General features: G+C 48.1%; 1 protein-coding gene and 1 pseudogene across 1 annotated transcript in view; both read left to right on the top strand.

Annotated features, from left to right (window-relative positions):
- The first annotated feature begins 551 nt into the window (after window positions 1-551).
- On the top strand, window positions 552-1,392 carry LOC119942212 (annotated as a pseudogene).
- A 10,010-nt stretch (window positions 1,393-11,402) lies between these two features.
- The window catches only part of LOC119942214 (immunoglobulin lambda-1 light chain-like), a 35,440-nt gene continuing 26,477 nt past the window's right edge, over window positions 11,403-20,365 (top strand). Inside the window, exons 1-2 of the mRNA XM_038762868.1 lie at window positions 11,403-11,454; window positions 11,625-11,909. Of these exons, the coding sequence (XP_038618796.1) occupies window positions 11,403-11,454; window positions 11,625-11,909 (337 nt within the window). The remainder of the gene's footprint in view (window positions 11,455-11,624; window positions 11,910-20,365) is intronic.

Here is a 20,365-nt window from a genome sequence, read left to right as displayed (position 1 = left end):
CGTAAGTGCAGTGGGGATGAATTGAGGGAGCAAGTCAGGGCAACACCGAAGGGAGTGGGAGAAGAGAAAAGGGAGGCTTAGTCAGGGAAGGCTTCCCGGAGGACATGTACCCTCAATAAGGCTTTGAGGTGGAGTAGCGTACTCCCTTCTGCATTGCCCTAACTTGCTCCCTTTGCTCTTCCCGCACTCCCAACCCCACAGCACTTAATGTATATAGCTGTCATTTTATTAATTTGTATTCATGTCTATCTCCCTCCCTGTAGACTGTGAGCTTCTTGTGGGCAGGGGTCAGCGCTGTTTATTGTAGTATTGTTCTTTCCCAAGCTCTTAGAGAGAGAGAGAGAGGGAGAGAGAGCCCCTCCTTTCCTCCCCTCTGTTATTGGCTTGGGGCCCTTTGACCTGAGAAGGGTGATGCCCCTAGAAATAGTAGTTATTGAGCTGGAAGCAGATTTGCATTCAGGGGCTGGGGGCGGGCGGAGGGACATGGGGAGGGGTTAAGAGAGACTTTGGGGCGCCCAGCCCCAGAGCTGGGGCCTCGGGGAGCAGAGCACTTGTGTCTTTGTCCACCATGGCCCACACTCCTCTCCTCCTCCTCGCGCTCCTCGCTCTCTGCACAGGTGTGATCGAGGGCAACAAACACCCCCCGAAGGGCCCTGGGAAGGGAGATTTTGTAACTCCTGGCTGGACCTAGGAAGGGGGAAAGGATGCTCAGGGAATGGTCCAATCCTCTCCTAAATGACTTCTTCTCTCCTCTCCTCCAGGTATCGTCAGTTCGTCTGTGCTGACTCAGCCGCCCTCCGTATCTGTGGCTCTGGGACAGACAGCCACACTCACCTGCTCTGGTGTCAACTCTGGCTATTATGTGCAGTGGTACCAACAGAAAGGAGGCCGTGCTCCTGTGCTTGTCATATATAAGGACAGCGAGAGACCCTCCGGGATCCCCGACCGGTTCTCCGGCTCCAGCTCTGGAAACACAGCCACACTGACCATCGCCAGGGCCCAGGCCGAGGACGAGGCTGATTATTACTGTCAGCAGGGTGCTAGTAGTACTGATTCTCACAGTGGCACAGTGGGATGGGGAAGTGAGACAAAAACCCCAGTCCCCACGGGCCCATCTCCCTTCTCTGCCAACCCAACCAGATGGTGCCCTATGCCAGGCAGGGGAGGGGAACGCTGTGTTCCAGCTCCCTCAGTTTCCCCTGTGCTCCTCACCCTCCCACACACCCCCGTCACCCCCAGAATGGTCTTGGTCTCAGTCCTGCTGGGCCTTTCTTCCCACCTTTGTCCATCCTGCTCCCTGCAGCCCTGGGGAATCCGCAGTTGCTCACGTCTCTTGGGTCTCAATTCCCATCCAGGCCCTTCTAGGGAAGCAGATGCTGCCATCACTATCATCACCACCACCATCATAATCATCGCCTGATTAAGTGAAGTTACCTGCCCAAGGTCACACAGCAGACAAGTGGATTAGAACTCGGGTCCTTTGATGCCCAGGCTCTTTCCTCTAAACCACACCTGCTTCTCAGTAGGAAATGAATGAAGGGGAAGCTGATTGAGTGCCTAAAAGCCGGGAGAAAGGAGTGTCTGTTGGATGCAAAGATGGATGGGCCACCACTGGAGGAGAGACATGGACTGATTGTCTTTTATTAAAACTGAGTCAGGCAGCAGACTGCAGTGTGGCCTGGAACAGAGAGAGACAGGAGGCAGGGAGATGAGTGAGGAGTCAAGGAAGGAAATGAAAAGTACTTGCATCAATGTTAGTAGCATTTTCGATGGGGAGGAACGGACAAATTCTAGAGATGTTGTGAAGGTAGAACTGATTGGATTCTGTGACAGACTGAATGTGTGGTTTGGGGGAGGGAGATGAGTCAAGGATAATGCTGAGGTTATGGGCCTGTAGTAATTGGTCATAATAATTATCGTATTTATCTCAAGTGATTACTACATATCAAGCACCGTTCTAAGCAGTTGGATGGATGTAAGTGATTCAGGTCAGACACAATCCCTGCCCTACATGGGATTCATATTCTAAATAGGGGGTAGAGCGGTACTGAGGTGGGGAGAATGTTGGTGGTGTCCAGAGTATGAAAGTGTGGTGGAGGACAGTGTTTGGGTGGAAGATGAAGAGTTCAGTTTTGGACATATTAAGTGTGAGGGGTTGGCGGGGAATCCAAGTAGAAGAGCTTGGGATCTAACGGGAGGGACAGTCAACGCGATTTGATGTCCGTTCATAACGTGCTCTCTTCTAGGCTGCCCTTCCTCCTCTTAGTCCTCTTCTTTCCGCTACCCAGCTCTCGATAAGCGTGAACGTCTGATTAGGCACTACAGAGAAGCAGCGTGGCTCAGTGGAAAAAGCCCGGGCTTTGGAGTCAGAGGTCACAGGTTCAAATCCCGGCTCCACCACTCATCAGCTGTGTAACTTTGGGCAAGTCACTTAACTTCTCTGGGCCTCAGTTCCCTCATCTGTAAAATGGGGATGAAGACTGTGAGCCCCACGTGGGACAACCTGATCACCTTGTAAATTCCCCAGCGCTTAGAACAGTGCTCTGCACATAGTAAGCGCTTAATAAGTGCCATTATTATTATTATTATTGTTATTATTATTATTGTTGTTATTATTATTATAGCCTGGCAGCCAGAATGATTGGTTGGGTGCAGTTTTTAGGTCTCACTCCCAGAGTCACTAAAAGCTGGCTTTATTTTTTTACGATACATTGTTAAGTGCTTATTATATGCCAGGCACTGTGCTAAGCACTGGAGTACATAGAAGGTAATGGGGTTGCACACAGTCCGTGTCCCACATGGGGCTCACATTCTTCATCCCCATTTTACAGATAGGGGAACGGAGGCACAGAGGAGTGACTTTACTTCCCCGAGGTCACCCAGCAGGCAAGTGGCAGAGACGGTATTAAAACTCGGTTTCTTCTGATTCCAAAGAGTCGTGCTCTATTTGAAAGGCCTCACAGCTTCTCACATCCGTCTCGAGTGTATTTCCTCTGCAGCTGCAGTTCTGGACAGTGGGTATAACTTCCCAAGGGCCTGAAGGTGACAGAGGAGCCTCATGGAGTTGGCCCACCCGGGGTAGGCATCATCATCATCATCATCATCATCATCATCATCATCATCATCATCATCATCATCATCAAAGGTATTTATTTAGCACTTAATTTGTGCAGAGCACAGTACTGCGTTCTTGAGAGAGTACAATACAACAGACTTGGCAGGTATGTTCCCTTTGCACAACAACCTTACAGTCCAGAGACTGCTCAGTGTTGACATATTAATAATAAAAATTATTATAGTACTTGTTTAGCGCTTACTGTGTGCCAGACACTGTACTAAGCTCTGGGGTGGTTACAAGCAAATTGGGTTGGACACAGTCCCAGTCCCACATGGGGCTCACAGTCTCGCTCCCCATTTTACAGACATAGTAACTGAGGTGCAGAGAAGTGAAGTGACTTGCCCAAGGTCACACAGCAGACAAGTGGTGGAGCCAAAAGATGAGGCAGTTGTGTTTGTGTTGCGTGTTTTTTCCTTCTACACCTTCCCAACAGAAGGCATTGCAATCTTCGGGCCTGATCTCACCCTTCTCTTTCTGTCCCACCTTCTGTATTATACCCCAGCCTGGAGGGCCCCCTCCCCCCTGCCCTCTGGCTTCTTTAATAATGATGATAATAATAATAATAATAATGGCATTTGTTAAGCACTTACTATGTGCAAAGCACTGTTCTAAGTGCTGGGGGCGGGTACAAGGTGATCAAGTTGTCCCATGTGGGGCTCACAGTTTTATTCCCCATTTTACAGATGAGGTAACTGAGGCTCAGAAAAGTTAAGTGACTTGGCTGAGGTCACACAGCAGACATGTGGCAGAGCCGGGATTCGAACCCATGACCTCTGACGCCAAAGCCCGGGCTCTTTCCACTGAGCCACACTGCTTCTCTTTATTGACCATTTAGTAATAATTCTAATTATTATGGGATTTGTTGAATGCTTACTTTGTGCTGAGCACTGTTCTAAGCGTTGGGATATGTTTTGCTGCTATTGATGCCTGTCTATTTATTTTGCTGTCTATCTCCCCCTTCTAGACTGAGAGTCCGTTGTTGAGTAGGGATTGTCTCTATCTGTCGCCAAATTGTACTTTCCAGGTTCTTAGTCCAGTGCTCTGCCCACAAAAAGCGCTCAATAAATACGATTGAATGAATGAATGAAAACAAGGTAATCAGGTTGCGCACAGATCCTGTCCCGCATGGAGCTCACAGACTCAGTCCCCAGTTTACAGATAAGGAAACCGAGGCAAAGAGAAGTAAAGTGACTTATCCAGTGGTCACACAGCAGACAAGTGGCGGAGCAGGGATTAGAATCCACGACCTTGGACTCCCAAGATAATGCTCTTGCCATGCTGCTTCTCTAACGTGAATTACATGTAATAATCATTTATTTCTATTAATGACCGTCTCCTCCATGGTCTGAAAGCTTCATGTGGGCAGGTAGGGTGTTGACCAACTCTGTTGTACTTTACTCACCCAAGCACTTAGGTCAGGGCCCTGCACATAACAAGCGCTCAGTAAAAAAACCACTGATGATGATGATGATGATCCCAATACCCACTGCCATCTGATTTCTCAGGATTCCCGAGAACTTTTCCGTGGATTCTGCAGGACCTATCGGACCCATCAGTGAAGGCGTCTGGGAAAATGAGGATCTGAACGAGGAGGATGTATCAAAGAGAAGAAAAGAAGAATGGAGACACTTCACTCCCTTTTCCTGCGCGTGTTGACCCACAACGTATTCATTCATTCATTCAATCGCATTTGTTGAGTGCTTACTGTGTGCAGAGCACTGTACTAAGCGCTTGGGACGTACAAGCCGGCAACATATAGAGACAGTCCCTACCCAACAACGGGCTCACAGTCTGGAAGGCGGAAACTGACAACAAAACATGTGGACAGGTGTCATGTCATCAGAATAAATAGAAATAAAGCTGGATGCTCATCGTTAACAAAATAAATAGAAGAATAAATATGTACAAGTAAAATAAAGTAATGACCCCATGAACTCTACGTGACCCCACTCGTGTCCTCAGGTGACCCTATGAACTCTCCATGACCCCAATGGTGTCCTCAGATGATCCCACTTTCAATTTTGTAATGGAGAAGAATTTCAGAAATGTGTAAAAGTCCCATTTGACCTCAAACGACCCGATGAACTCTCTATGACCCCGCTCATGTCCTCAGATGACCCCATGAACTCCCCGTGACCCCATTTGTGTCCTCGAATAACCCCACTTTCACTTTTGAAACCTAGAAAAATTTCAGAAAACGGGTTTAATGTCCCATTTGACCTCAAATGTCCCGATGAACTCTCTGTGACCCCACTTGTGTCCTCACATGACCCCAAGAACTCTCCATGACCCCATTTGTGTCCTCGGATAACCCCATTTTCACTTTTGAAATCGAGAAAAATTTCAGAAACCCGTTTAATGTCCCATTTGACCTCAAATGACCCAATGAACTCTCTGTGACCCCAATCGTGTCCTCGGATGACCCGATGAACTCTCTGTGACCCCATTTGTGTCCTCGGATGACCCCATTTTCACTTTTGAAACGGAGAAGAATTTCAGAAACCCGTTTAATGCCCCATTTGACCTCAAAAGACCCGATGAACTCTCTGTGACCCCACTCGTGTCCTCAGATGACCCCATGAACTCTCCATGACCCCATTTGTGTCCTCAGATGACCCCATTTTCAATTTTGAAATGGAGAAAAATTTCAGAAACCCGTTTAATGTCCCATTTGACTTCAAATGACCCAATGAACTCTCCATGACCCCACTCGTGTCCTCAGATGACCTTATGAACTCTCTGTGACCCCATTTGTGTCCTCGAATGACCCCACTTTCACTTTTGAAACCTAGAAAAATTTCAGAAAACCGTTTAAGGCCCCTTTCGACCTCAAATGGCCCGATGAACTCTCGGTGACCCCACTTGTGTCCTCAGATGACCCCATGAACTCTCCATGACCCCATTTGTGTCCTCAGATGACCCCATTTTCACTTTTGAAATCGAGAAAAATTTCAGAAACCCATTTAATGTCCCATTTGACCTCAAATGACCCGATGAACTCTCCGTGACCCCACTCGTGTCCTCAGATGACCCCATGAACTCTCCATGACCCCATTTGTGTCCTCAGATGACCCCATTTTCACTTTTGAAATGGAGAAAAATTTCAGAAACCCGTTTAATGTCCCATTTGACTTCAAATGACCCAATGAACTCTCCATGACCCCACTCGTGTCCTCAGATGACCTTATGAACTCTCTGTGACCCCATTTGTGTCCTCGAATGACCCCACTTTCACTTTTGAAACCTAGAAAAATTTCAGAAAACCGTTTAAGGCCCCTTTCGACCTCAAATTGCCCGATGAACTCTCGGTGACCCCACTTGTGTCCTCAGATGACCCCATGAACTCTCCATGACCCCATTTGTGTCCTCCGATGACCCCATTTTCACTTTTGAAATCGAGAAAAATTTCAGAAACCCATTTAATGTCCCATTTGACCTCAAATGACCCGATGAACTCTCCGTGACCCCACTCATGTCCTCAGATGACCCGATGAACTCTCTGTGACCCCATTTGTGTCCTCGGATGACCCCATTTTCACTTTTGAACTGGAGAAAAATTTCAGAAACCCGTTTAATGTCCCTTTTGACCTCAAAGGACCTGATGAACTCTCTGTGACCCCACTCGTGTCCTCAGATGACCCTATGAACTCTCTGTGACCCCCATTTGTGTCCTCGGATGACCCCACTCTCATTTTTGAAACGGAGAAAATTTTCAGAAACTCTTTTAATGTCCCATTTGACCTCAAATGATCCGATGAACTCTCTGTGACCCCACTCGTGTCCTCAGATGACCCCATAAACTCTCCGTGACACCATTTGTGTCCTCAGATGACCCCATTTTCACTTTTGAAACAGAGAAAATTTTCAGGAACCTGTTTAATGTCCCATTTGACCTCAAATGGCCTGATGAACTCTCTGTGACCCCACTCGTGTCCTCAGATGACCCCATGAACTCTCCATGACCCCATTTGTGTCCTCGGATGACCCCGTTTTCACTTTTGAAACGGAGAAAAATTTCAGAAACCCATTTAAGGTCCTGTTTGACCTCAAATGACCCGATGAACTCTCTGTGACCCCCCTCGTGTCCTCAGATGACCTGATGAACTCTCCATGACCCCATTTCTGTCCTCATATGACCCCATTTTCACTTTTGAAACAGATAAAATTTTCAGAAACCCGTTTAATTTCCCATTTGACCTCAAATGGCCCAATGAACTCTCTGTGACCCCACTCGTGTCCTCAGATGACCCCATGAACTCTCCATGACCCCATTTGTGTCCTCGAATGACCCCGTTTTCACTTTTGAAATGGAGAAAAATTTCAGAAACCCATTTAAGGTCCTGTTTGACCTCAAATGACCCGATGAACTCTCTGTGACCCCCCTCGTGTCCTCAGATGACCTGATGAACTCTCCATGACCCCATTTCTGTCCTCAGATGACCCCATTTTCACTTTTGAAATCGAGAAAAATTTCAGAAACCCATTTAATGTCCCATTCGACCTCAAATGACCCGATGAACTCTCTGTGACCCCACTCATGTCCTCAGATGACCCGATGAACTCTCTGTGACCCCATTTGTGTCCTCGGATGACCCCATTTTCACTTTTGAACTGGAGAAAAATTTCAGAAGCCCATTTAATGTCCCATTTGACCTCAAATGACCCGATGAACTCTCTGTGACCCCACTTGTGTCCTCAGATGACCCTATGAACTCTCTGTGACCCCCATTTGTGTCCTCGGATGACCCAACTCTCATTTTTGAAACGGAGAAAATTTTCAGAAACCCTTTTAATGTCCCATTTGACCTCAAATGATCCGATGAACTCTCTGTGACCCCACTCGTGTCCTCAGATCACCCCATAAACTCTCTGTGACCCCATTTGTGTCCTCAGATGACCCCATTTTCACTTTTGAAACAGAGAAAATTTTCAGGAACCTGTTTAATGTCCCATTTGACCTCAAATGGCCCGATGAACTCTCTGTGACCCCACTCGTGTCCTCAGATGACCCCATGAACTCTCCATGACCCCATTTGTGTCCTCGAATGACCCCGTTTTCACTTTTGAAATGGAGAAAAATTTCAGAAACCCATTTAAGGTCCTGTTTGACCTCAAATGACCCGATGAACTCTCTGTGACCCCCCTCGTGTCCTCAGATGACCTGATGAACTCTCCATGACCCCATTTCTGTCCTCATATGACCCCATTTTCACTTTTGAAACAGATAAAATTTTCAGAAACCCGTTTAATTTCCCATTTGACCTCAAATGGCCCAATGAACTCTCTGTGACCCCACTCGTGTCCTCAGATGACCCCATGAACTCCCCGTGACCCCATTTGTGTCCTCAGATGACCCCATTTTCACTTTTGAAATGGAGAAAAATTTCAGAAACCCATTTAATGCCCCATTTGACCTCAAATGACCCGATGAACTCTCTGTGACCCCACTCGTGTCCTCAGATGACCCCATGAACTCTCCGTGACCCCATTTGTGTCCTCGGATGACCCCATTTTCACTTTTGAAACGGAGAAGAATTTCAGAAAACCGTTTAATGTCCCATTTGACCTCAAATGACCCGATGAACTCTCCGTGACCCCACTCGTATCCTCAGATGACCCCATGAACTCCCCGTGACCCCATTTGTGCCCTCGGATGACCCCATTTTTAATTTTTGAAACGGAGAAGAATTACAGAAACCCGTTTATGTCCAATTTGACCTCAGATGACCCCGTGAACTCCCTGTGACCCCACTTGTGTCCTCGAATGACCCCACTTTCACTTTTGAAACGGAGAAAAATTTCAGAACCCCGTTTAATGTCCCGGCGCCCCGGACTACAACCCCCAGCAGCCCCCGCGGCGGGCCAGCCAATGCGGCGCCCCGGACTACAACCCCCAGAAGCCCCCGCGCGCCGCCTCGCCCCGCCATTGGTCGAACGACGTCCACAGCCCTCCCTTGCATTTCCGGTCTGTCAGGGTGGCCCCACTCCACAGAGGGGCTGAGAGGGGGGCCTCCTGCCTTTATTCAAGGCAAGGGGAATAATAATAATAATAATAATAATAATAATAATAGCATTTATTAAGCGCTTACTATGTGCAAAGCACCGTTTTAAGCGCTGGGGAGGTTACAGGGTGATCAGGTTGTCCCACGGGGGGGCTCACAGTCTTCATCCCCATTTTACAGATGAGGTCACTGAGGCCCAGAGAAGTGAAGTGACTTGCCCAAGGTCACACAGCTGACGATTGGCAGAGCCGGGATTTGAACCCGTGACCTCTGACTCCAAAGCCCGGGCTCCTTCCACTGAGCCACACTGCTTCTCTAAGCTAGTGAGGAAGACTAGTGGGGAAGCTAGTGATGAGGGGAGGAGGCCACCCAAAAACACACACACACGCACACACACACACGCACACACTCACTCACTCACTCTCCTTCTCCAGCAGGCCCCGTCCCCAACAATCAGGGTCCCAGATGGGATCCCCTCCTTCCTCTCCCCCTCCTCCCCCTCCTCCTCCCCCTCCCCCTCCCCCCCCACCTTATCTCCTTCCCCTCCCCACAGCACCTCTATATATGTTTGTATGGATTTATTACTCTATTTATTTTATTTGTACATATTTATTCTATTTATTTTATTTTGTTAATATATTTGTCTTGTTGTCTATCTCCCCCTTCTAGACTGTGAGCCCACTGTTGGGGAGGGACCGTCTCTATATGTTGCCATCGTGTACTTCCCAAGCGCTTAGTACAGTGCTCTGCACACAGTAAGCGCTCAATAAATACGATTGAATTTACGGATTCAATTCAATTTGAATTTACGGATTTACGGCCCACGTCATCCCCCGGGCCTGGAATGCCCTCCCTCTGCCCATCCACCAAGCTAGCTCTCTTCCTCCCTTCAAGGCCCTGCTGAGAGCTCACCTCCTCCAGGAGGCCTTCCCACACTGAGCCCCTTCCTTCCTCTCCTCCTCGTCCCCCTCTCCATCCCCCCATCTTACCTCCTTCCCTTCCCCGCAGCACCTGTATATATGTATATATGTTTGTACATATTTATTACTCTATTTATTTATTTATTTATTTTACTTGTACATAGCTATTCTATTTATTTTATTTTGTTAGTACGTTTGGTTTTGTTCTCTGTCTCCCCCTTTTAGACTGTGAGCCCACTGTTGGGTAGGGACTGTCTCTATATGTTGCCAATTTGGACTTCCCAAGCGCTTAGTACAGTGCTCTGCACATAGTAAGCGCTCAATAAATACGATTGATGATGATGATTGAATGAATGAATGAATGAATGAATGAATGAATCTCCCATCCCATCCCCAGGCCCGGAAGGCGGCCTGCTGGTCCTGGGGTTCGGACTCAGGTTTATTCGCAGAGATGTCTGCAGCCCGCCGGACCATGGGAGCTGTTCTCCAGCCACTTAATGATGTGCCGCAGGTGCCCGCCGTGGCTGCAGCCCTGGCACCGCACGAATAGGCCCTTCACCACGTGGTGGCACACGGCGTCCATGCTGGCACATTGACAACACCGGTTGCAGATCCAGCCCTTGTTGGTCGTGGGCCGCTTGCAGTTGCTGCAGTTGATAGGCAGCGGGGTGGAGGCCTGTTTCAGGCCCGTGATGGCCCGGCACGGGCTCAGCTCGTTAATAATAATAATAATGATGGCATTTGTTAAGTGCTTACTACGTGCAAAGCACTGTTCTAAGCGCTTGGGAGGTTACAAGGTGATCAGGTTGTCCCACGGGGGGCTCACAGTCTTTATCCCCATTTTACAGATGAGGTAACTGAGGCCCAGAGAAGCTAAGTGACTTGCCCAACAGCTGACAATCGGCAGAGCCGGGGTTTGAACCCGCGACCTCTGACTCCAAAGCCCGGGCTCTTTCCATTGAGCCAATCTGCTTCTCGGTGACTTCATTGGAGACGTTCCAGAGCTGCAACAGGTCGTATCATCATCATCAATCGTATTTATCGAGCGCTTACTATGTGCAGAGCACTGTACTAAGCGCTTGGGAAGTACAAATATCCAAGAGCAGGTTTCCTGTTGGTCCACTGTGTGAACTGAGGGGAGCAGAGGGAGTGAGAGAGGGGCAGGAGAGGAAGGGAGGGAGAGCCCTGCCCTCCTTCTGTGGTCAGAGCCCACCTCACTTGGGTAGGGCGATGCCAATGAGCGGGGCCAGATTTGCATGGGGGGCTGCTGGGGGGGTGTGGGGAGGGGATAAAAGAGAAGTGGGGAAGGCCAGGCCCAGAGCTGGGGCCTTGGGGAGCAGAGTGCTTGTGTCTGTGTCCACCATGGCCCACACTCCTCTCCTTCTCCTCCTCGCACTCCTCTCTCTCTGCACAGGTGTGACCGGGGGCAGCAAACGTCCCCCACCACCATCACCAAGGGCCCTGGGCAGAGAGACTTCCTCAAACCGAGGCGGACCCAGAAGAGGATGGGGGGTTTGGGGAGATAAGATGCCCAGGGAGGGGTCCAGTCTGCTCCTTACTGACATCTCCTCTCCTCTCCTCCAGGTTTCGTGAGTTCTGGGCCGACTCAGCCGCCCTCGGCGTCGGTGGCCCCGGGACAAACAGCCACGGTCACCTGCTCCGGTATTACCAGTGACTATGGTGCAAACTGGTACCAGCAGAAACCCGGCCGGGCCCCTGTCCTGGTTATATACGATAATAGCGACCGACTCTCCGGGATCCCCGACCGGTTCTCCGGCTCCAGCTCCGAGAGCGCGGCCACGCTGACCATCGCCGGGGCCCAGGCCGAGGACGAGGCCGATTATTACTGTCAGGACGCTGGCAGTTATGATCCCCACAGTGACCCAGGGTGATGGGGAAGTGAGACAAAAACTCCCGTCCCCCTGTTCTGCCCCTCCCTACCAGATGGTGCCCTGTCCCAGGATGGGTTGGGGTGCATGGATCTCCAGGTCCCCCACCTCCTCACCCTCTATCGACCCCAGAATGGTCTCTATTTCAGTTCCGCTGGGCCCCATCTCCTGCCTCCGGCCGTCCTGCTCCCTGCAGCCCCGGGGAATCCGCAGCCGCTCAAGACTCTGAGGCCTCCATTCCCTTCCAGGCCCTTCTAAGGAAGCAGATGCTGCCATCGCTATCATCATCATCGCCACCGCCGTCATAATCATCGCCTTCATCATCATTTTCCCCATCTCCGCCATCAGCCTCCTTGACGTATTGCCTGCAGGGCACTGTACTGTGGATTTCGGGAACACACAACTAAAGGAAAGATAGGGAACCTGCGCTCGAATCAATTAATCAATCAGTGGTATTGATTGAGCACTTACTATGTGCAGAACACTGTACTCGGCACTTGGGAGAGGACAATTCACCCCACCCTCAAATCCTCAGCACTGGTGTACCCATCTTAAAATTATATATAATAACTTACAACTGTATTTATGTTAATGTCTGTGTCCCCCTCTAAACTGCAAGCAATATATGGTCAGGGATATGTCTGCTAATTCTGTTGTGGTGTACTCTCCCAAGCACTTAGTAAAATGCTCTGCACATAGTAAACACTTAATAAATGCCAATGATTGATTGATTGATCTCTGATTGATCTAGACAATGCAATGGGCATGATCCCTGCCCACTAGAAATGTACAGCCCAGAAGGGGAATCAAAGATAAAATAAATTACAGGGTGGGGAAGTGGCAGAGTGTAGGAATATGTTCATAAATGTTGAGGGGCTGGGATGAGGTGCTTCAGGAGTATACACCCTCGAGGATAGGTGAGGCAAAGGGGAGAGCGAATAATGAGGGGAAATGAGGAGGTAGGAAAGGCCTGTATAAGAGGAGACACGATTTTGGTAGCACTTGGAGGATCATCAATCGTATTTATTGAGCGCTTACTGTGTGCAGAGCACTGTATTAAGCGCTTGGGAAGTACAAGTTGGCAACATATAAAGTCCCTACTCAATAGTGGGCTCACAGTCTAAATGGGGGACATGATGGTCTGTTGGACATGAAGGGGGAGGGAATTCCAGGCTAGAAAGAGGATGTGGGCAAAGAGGCAGTGGGTTGACGTTAGAGGAGTAAACTGTGGATTGGGCTGTAGTAATTAAAATAATTAGGGTATTTGTTAAGCTCTTACTGTCTGTCAAGCACTGTTCTAAAGTAAATCAAGGGGGACAAAGTCTCAGTCCCACCTAGGGCTCACAGTCTAAGTAGGAGGATGAACAGCGATGGAATCCCCATGGTACATATGAGGAAACTGAGGTCCAGAGAAGTGAAGTCCCCACAGCACCTGTATATTCATTCATTCATTCAATTGTATTTATTGAGCGCTTACTGTGTGCAGAGCACTGTACTAAGCGCTTGTGAAGTATAAGTTGGCTACATATAGAGATGGTCCCTACCCAACAATGGGCTCACAGTCTAGAAAGGGGAGACAGACAACAAAACAAAACATGTGGACTGGTGTCAAGTCGTCAGAACAAATAGAATTGAAGCTAGATGCACGTCATTAAGAAAATAAATAGAATAGTAAATATGTGCAAGTAAAACAGTAATAAATCTGTACAAACAAATGTACTGGTGCTGTGGGGAGAGGAAGGAGGTAGGGCGGGGGGGAAGGGAGGAGAAGAGGAAAAAAGGGGTATGTATATATGTTTGTACATATTTATTACTCTATTTTATTTGTACATATCTATTCTATTAATTTTATTTTGTTAGTATGTTTGGTTTTGTTCTCTGTCTCCCCGTTTTAGACCGTGAGCCCACTGTTGGGTAGGGACTGTCTCTATATGTTGCCAACTTGTACTTCCCAAGCACCTAGTACAGTGCTCTGCACACAGTAAGCGCTCAATAAATACGATTGATTGATTGATTGAAGTTACCTGCCCAAGGTCACACAGCAGATAAGTGGATCAGAAGCAGCGTGGCTCAGTGGAAAGAGCACGGGCTTTGGAGTTAAGAGGTCTTGAGTTCAAATCCCGGCTCTGCCACTCGTCAGCTGCGTGACTTTGGGCAAGTCACTTAACTTCTCTGGGCCTCAGTTCCCTCATCTGTAAAATGGTAATGAAGACTGTGAGTCCCACGTGGGACAACCTGACTACCTTGTATCTACCCCAGCGCTTAGAACAGTGCTTTGCACATAGTAAGCGCTTAACAAATACCAACATTATTATTAGAACTCAGGTCCTCTGACACCCAGGCTCATTCCCTTTCCACTAGACCACCCCTGCTACTCAGTAGGAAACCAACGAAGTGCAGTAGGAGGGCAAAGCTGTTTGAATGCCTAAAAGCCAGGAGAAAGGAGTTTCCGTTGGATTCAAAGATGGATGGGCCACCACTGGAGGTTACTGAGGAGTGGAGAGATATGGGGGGAATGTCTTTTTTAGGAAACTGAGTCAGGCAGCAGAGTGCGATGTGGACTGGAACAGGGAGAGACAGGAGGCAGGGAGTTCAGTGAGGACGTTGATGAAGGAAAAGACAGGCGCTTGCGTCGATGTGGTAGCATTTTGGTTCGAAAGGAAAGGACAGATTCTAGAGATGTTGTGAAGGTAGAACTGATTGGATTCTGTGACGGGCTGAATATGTTGTTGGAGGGAGAGAGATGAGTCCTTGTAACCTCCCCAGCGCTTAGAATAGTGCTTTGCAGCGTGGCTCAGTGGAAAGAGCCCGGGCTTTGGAGTCAGAGGTCATGGGTTCGAATCCCGGCTCTGCCACATATCGGCTGTGTGACCTTGGGTGAGTCACTTCACTTCTCTGAGCCTCAGTTACCTCATCTGTAAAATGGGGATTAAGACCATGAGCCCCACGTGGGACAACCTGATCGCTTTGTAACCCCCTAAGCGCTTAGAACAGTGCTTTGCACATAGTAAGCGCTTAACAAATGCCAACATTATTATTATGGCCCTGCTGAGAGCTCACCTCCTCCAGGAGGCCTTCCCAGACTGAGCCCCTTCCTTCCTCTCCCCCTCGTCTCCCTCTCCATCCCCCCATCTTACCTCCTTCCCTTCCCCACAGCACCTGTATATATGTATATATATTTGTACATATTTATTTCTCTATTTATTTATTTTTTTATTTTACTTGTACATATCTTTCCTATTTATTTTATTTTGTTAGTATGTTTGGTTTTGTTCTCTGTCTCCCCCTTTTAGACTGTGAGCCCACTGTTGGGTAGGGACTGTCTCTATATGTTGCCAATTTGTACTTCCCAAGCGCTTAGTACAGTGCTCTGCACATAGTAAGTGCTCAATAAATACGATTGATTGATTGATTGATTGATTGAGTCAAGGATAATGCCGAGGTTATGGGCCTGAAATAAATGGTAATAATAATTATGATATTTATCTCAAGTGCTTACTACTTGTCAAGTGCTGTTCTAAGCAGTAGGGTAGATATGAGTAATTTAGGTCAGACGCAATTCCTGTCCTACATGAGACTACAATTCTAAATAGGGGGAAATAATAATAATAATGGCATTTATGAAGCACTTACTATGTGCAAAACACTGTTCTAAGTGCTGGGGAGGTTACAAGGAGATCAGGTTGTCCCAACAGGGGCTCACAGTCTTAATCCCCATTTTCCCGATGAGGGAACTGAGGCCCAGTGAAGTTAAGTGACTTGCCCAAAGTCACACAGCTGACAATTGGCAGAGCAGGGATTCGAACCCATGACCCCGACTCCAAAGCCCGTGCTCTTTCCACTGAGCCATGCTGCTTCTCTAAGCAGTAGAGCAGTATTGAGGTGGGGAGGGTGGTGGTAGTGTCCAGGGGAAGGGGAAAGTGTGGTGGAGGTCAGAGTTTGGGTGGGAAGATGAAGAGTTCAGGTTTGGACATATTAAGTGTGAGGGGTTGGCAGGGCATCCACGTAGAAGAGCTTGGGGTCTAATGGGAGGGACAGTCGACACAATTTGATGCCCGTACATAACTTGCTTTCTCCTGTCTGCCCTTCCTCCCCTTCCCAGTCCTCTTCTGCCCTGCCACCCAACTCTCAATAAGTGTGAACCTCTGATTAGACACCATGACCCGGCAGTCAGAATGATCGGTTGGGTGCGGTTTTGGGTCTCACTCCCAGAGTCACTAAAAGCTGGCTTTATTTTTCTAGGATATATTGTTAAGAGTTTATTGTATGCTAGGTGCTGTACTAAGCAACAGAGTACATAGAAGGTAAGGGGTTGCGCACAGTTCATATCCCAGATGGGGCTCACATTCCTCATCCCCATTTTACAGATTAGGGAACTGAGGCAGAGAGGAGTGGTGTGACTTATCCAAGGACGTACAGCAGGCAAGTGGCAGAGCCGGTATTAACACGCAGCTTCTTCTGATTCCAAGGCCCGTGCTATATCGAAAGGCCATGCAGCTTCTCACATTTGCCTTGAGTGTATTTCCTCTGCAGCTGCAGTTCTGGACAATGGGTGTAATTTCCCAGGGCCCGAAGGTGGTAGAAGAGCCTCATGGAGTTGACTTACCCGGGTTAAGCATCATCATCATCATCATCATCATCATCAACGGTATTTATTTAGCACTTATTTTTTGCAGAGCACAGTAAGTACAATACAACAGAGTTGGTGGATACGTTCCTTGTGCATAACAAGTTTACAGACTGTACAGAACAGGCATAACAGCAAAAATAATTATGGCATTTGTTATGCACTTATTATGTGCCAGCCACTGTACTAAGCACTGGGGTGGATACAGGCAAATTGGGTTGACACAGTCCCTGTCCCACGTGGGGCTCACAGCCTCACTCCCCATTATACAGATGAAGTAACTGAGGTACAGAGAAGTGAAGTGACTTGTCCAAGGTCACACAGCAGACAAGTGGTGGAGCCACACGGGGGGCGGTTGTATTTGTCTCAGAATAGCCTAAACTGCTTCTGGTGGCCTAAATCATTCAGTCATTCAATCAGCCAGTCGTGTTTTTTGAACCCGTACGGTGTGCAGACCACTGTGCTAAGTGCTGGGCAGAGTAGGATATACCAGAGTTGCAAGACGCATTCCCTGCCCACAGTAAGCTTAAAGCCTAGAGGGGGAGACAGGTATGAGTGTAAAAAAAATAAATTGCAGATGTGTACATACGTGCTGGGGGACTGAGGGAGGGGTGATTAAGGGTGCAAATCCAAGTGTAAGGATGACACAGAAGGGAGTGGGAGAAAAGGAAATGAGGGCTTAGTGGAGGAGGGCCTTTTGGAGATAGGTTTTTGATATGGCGTAGGAGGTGGGGAGAGGGATCATCTGATGTGAAGTAGGTGTTCAAACACAGGCAGGATGTGGGAGAAAGGTTGGCAGTGTGACAGAAGAGATTGAGGTACAGAGTGTAGGTTGGCATCAGTGGAGTGAGGTCTGGGTTGTAGAAGGAAATTAGGGGGGGTAAGGTGGGTGGGGGGAAGATGATTGCATGCTTTAAGGCCAATGGTGAGGAGTTTTTCTTTGATGTGGAGGTGGATGGGCAACCCCCGGAGGCGTGGAGAAACACAGACTGAACAGATCTGTAGAAAAATGATCCGGGCAAGCAGAGGGAAGTAGAGACTGGAGTGGGGAGAAACTGGAGGGAGGGAAGTCAGCAAGGAGGCTGGCCCGGAAATCAAGGGGGGATAGGATAAGCGGTTGGAGCAGCACGGGCTCGTGTCAAGATCATCATCATCAATCGTATTTATTGAGCGCTTACTATGTGCAGAGCACTGTACTAAGCGCTTGGGAAGTACAAATTGGCAACATATAGAGACAGTCCCTACCCAACAGTGGGCTCACAGTCTAAAAGGGGGGGAGACAGAGAACAAAACCAAACATACTAACAAAATAAAATAAATAGAATAGATATGTACAAGTAAAATAAATAAATAAATAAATAGAGTAATAAATATGTACAAACATATATACATATATACAGGTGCTGGGGGGAAGGGAAGGAGGTAAGATGGGGGGGATGGAGAGGGGGACGAGGGGGAAGATCCAGGAAGATCCTGGGCTTGGGAGTCAGAGGTCGTGGGTTCTAATCCCGGCTCCGTCACTTTCCTGCTGTGTGACCTTGGACAGGTCACTTGACTTCTCTGTGCCTCAGTTACCTCATCTGTAAAATGGGGATTGAGACTGGGAGGCCACGTGGGACACCCTGATTACCCAGTATCTACCCCAGCGCTTAGAACAGTGCTTGGCACATAGTAAGCACTTAGCAAATGCCAAAATTACTATTATTATTAACATGGAAGAGGTTTGGATGGAAACCTAAAGAAGAACGGCACCAAATCAGCCGTTTGGGGCGCAGAATGGGGGACATCGGAGCTTCTGGGCCTGGTCTCCTCCCCATCACACTGACACCGGACAACCCCTGAGGCCTCTCCCCATCACCCCAGACCAAAGTGAACCACCACGGCCCTGGCCTCCAGTGGGGTGATTGGGATACAAGAGGAAGCCTAAATGAGGGTGAGAGGATGGGGTATGGAAACCCAGTCTGGAGCCCCGCCCTCACCATCTGTACTTCCCAAGCACTTAGTACAGTGCTCTGCACACAGTAAGCGCTCAATAAATATGATTGAATGAATGAATGAATCTGCCCTCTGACTTTTTTTTTACAGACCATTTGAATTACATACTGTAAACATGTATTTCCATTAATGTCTGTCTCCCCCTCTAGACTGTAAACAGGTCACGGGCAGGGAGCGTGTCTCCCAACTCTGTTATATTATACTCTATTCATTCATTCATTCAATCGTATTTATTGAGCGCTTACTGTGTGCAGAGCACTGTACTAAGCGCTTGGGAAGTACCAGTTGGCAACATATAGAGACGGTCCCTACCCAACAGCGGGGTTACAGTACTCCCCCGAGCACTTAGTACAGTGCCCTGCACATAGCGAACTATGTTGCCAACTTGTAGTTCCCAAGCGCTTAGTACAGTGCTCTGCACACAGTAAGCACTCAATAAATATGATTGATTGATTGATAGCATTCAGTAAAAACCTGTAATGATGATGATCCCAGCTCCACGCTGCCACCTGATATCCCGGGATTTCCCAGAACTCTTGTGTGGCTTCCGCTGGACCTATCAGGCCCGTCGGTGAAGGCATCTGGGAAAACGAGGACCTGAAGGAGAATGACAACAAGGAGGATATATGAAAGAGAAGAAAAGAAGAATGGAGACACTTCACGCCGTTTCCTGTGCATGGTGACCCACCATGTATCCAGACTGTGAGCCCATTCTAGACTGTAAGCCCACTGTTGGGTACGGACCGTCTCTATAGGTTGCCAACTTGTACTTCCCGAGCGCTTAGTCTGTGCTCTGCACACAGTAAGCGCTCCATAAATACGATTGATTCATCATCATCATCATCATCATCATCAATCGTACTTATTGAGCGCTTACTGTGTGCAGAGCACTGTACTAAGCACTTGGAAAGTCCAAGTTGGCAACATATACAGTCCCTACCCAACAGTGGGCTCACAGTCTAAAAGGGGGAGACAGAGAACAAAATCAAACATACTAACAAAATAAAATAAATAGAATAGATATGTACAAGTAAAATAAATAAATAAATAGAGTAATAAATATGTACAAACATATATACATATATACAGGTATATCAAGTGCTTACTGTGTGCAGAGCACTGGACTAAGTGCTTGGGAGAGGACAACAGAAAAGACCCATTCCCTGCCCACAATGAGCTTACAGTCTAAAGGGGGAGACACACAGTGATATTACTATATAAATTACAGATAAGTGCTTAAGTGCTCGGGGGGCGGGGGAGCAGCTCATCGTCTAGGAGGGGAAGGGTGAAGACCTCCTAAAAAATCAAATTCACGGTAAAACGGAGGTCGAAAGTGAACCACGGAACAGTTGATGAAAGTTTCAGTGGGAGAGGTAGAGGGTGAAGGTGTCATTCCCTGGTATATGTTGCCAACTTGTACTTCCCAAGCGCTTAGTACAGTGCTCTGCACACAGTAAGCGCTCAATAAATACAACTGACTGATTGATTGACTGATTCCCAGAGGAGAATTCTGGGTTAGGAGCTGTTTGCATTCATCTCCTGCTGGTGTGGGAGAGAGCTAATAATAATAATAACAATAATGATAATAATGGTATTTGTTGTATTTGATTGATGTATCCAAGAGCCGGTTCTCTGTTGGTCAGGGAAAGGAATCAATTGCGTGAGCTGAGGGGAGCAGAGAGAGTGAGATAGGGAGCAGAGAGGGAGGGAGAGAGAGCTCAGCCCTCCTTCCATGGTCTGATGTCCCCTGCAGCAGAAGTCAATGACTGGGGCCAGATTTGCATGGGGGACTCTCGGGGGGGTGTAGGGAGGGG

Source organism: Tachyglossus aculeatus, chromosome 21, assembly GCF_015852505.1.
Source record: "Tachyglossus aculeatus isolate mTacAcu1 chromosome 21, mTacAcu1.pri, whole genome shotgun sequence".
In the NCBI taxonomy this organism is placed as follows: domain Eukaryota; kingdom Metazoa; phylum Chordata; class Mammalia; order Monotremata; family Tachyglossidae; genus Tachyglossus; species Tachyglossus aculeatus.
The sequence above is the reverse complement of the archived record's forward strand: the minus strand, read 5'-3'. Positions and strand labels throughout refer to the sequence as shown.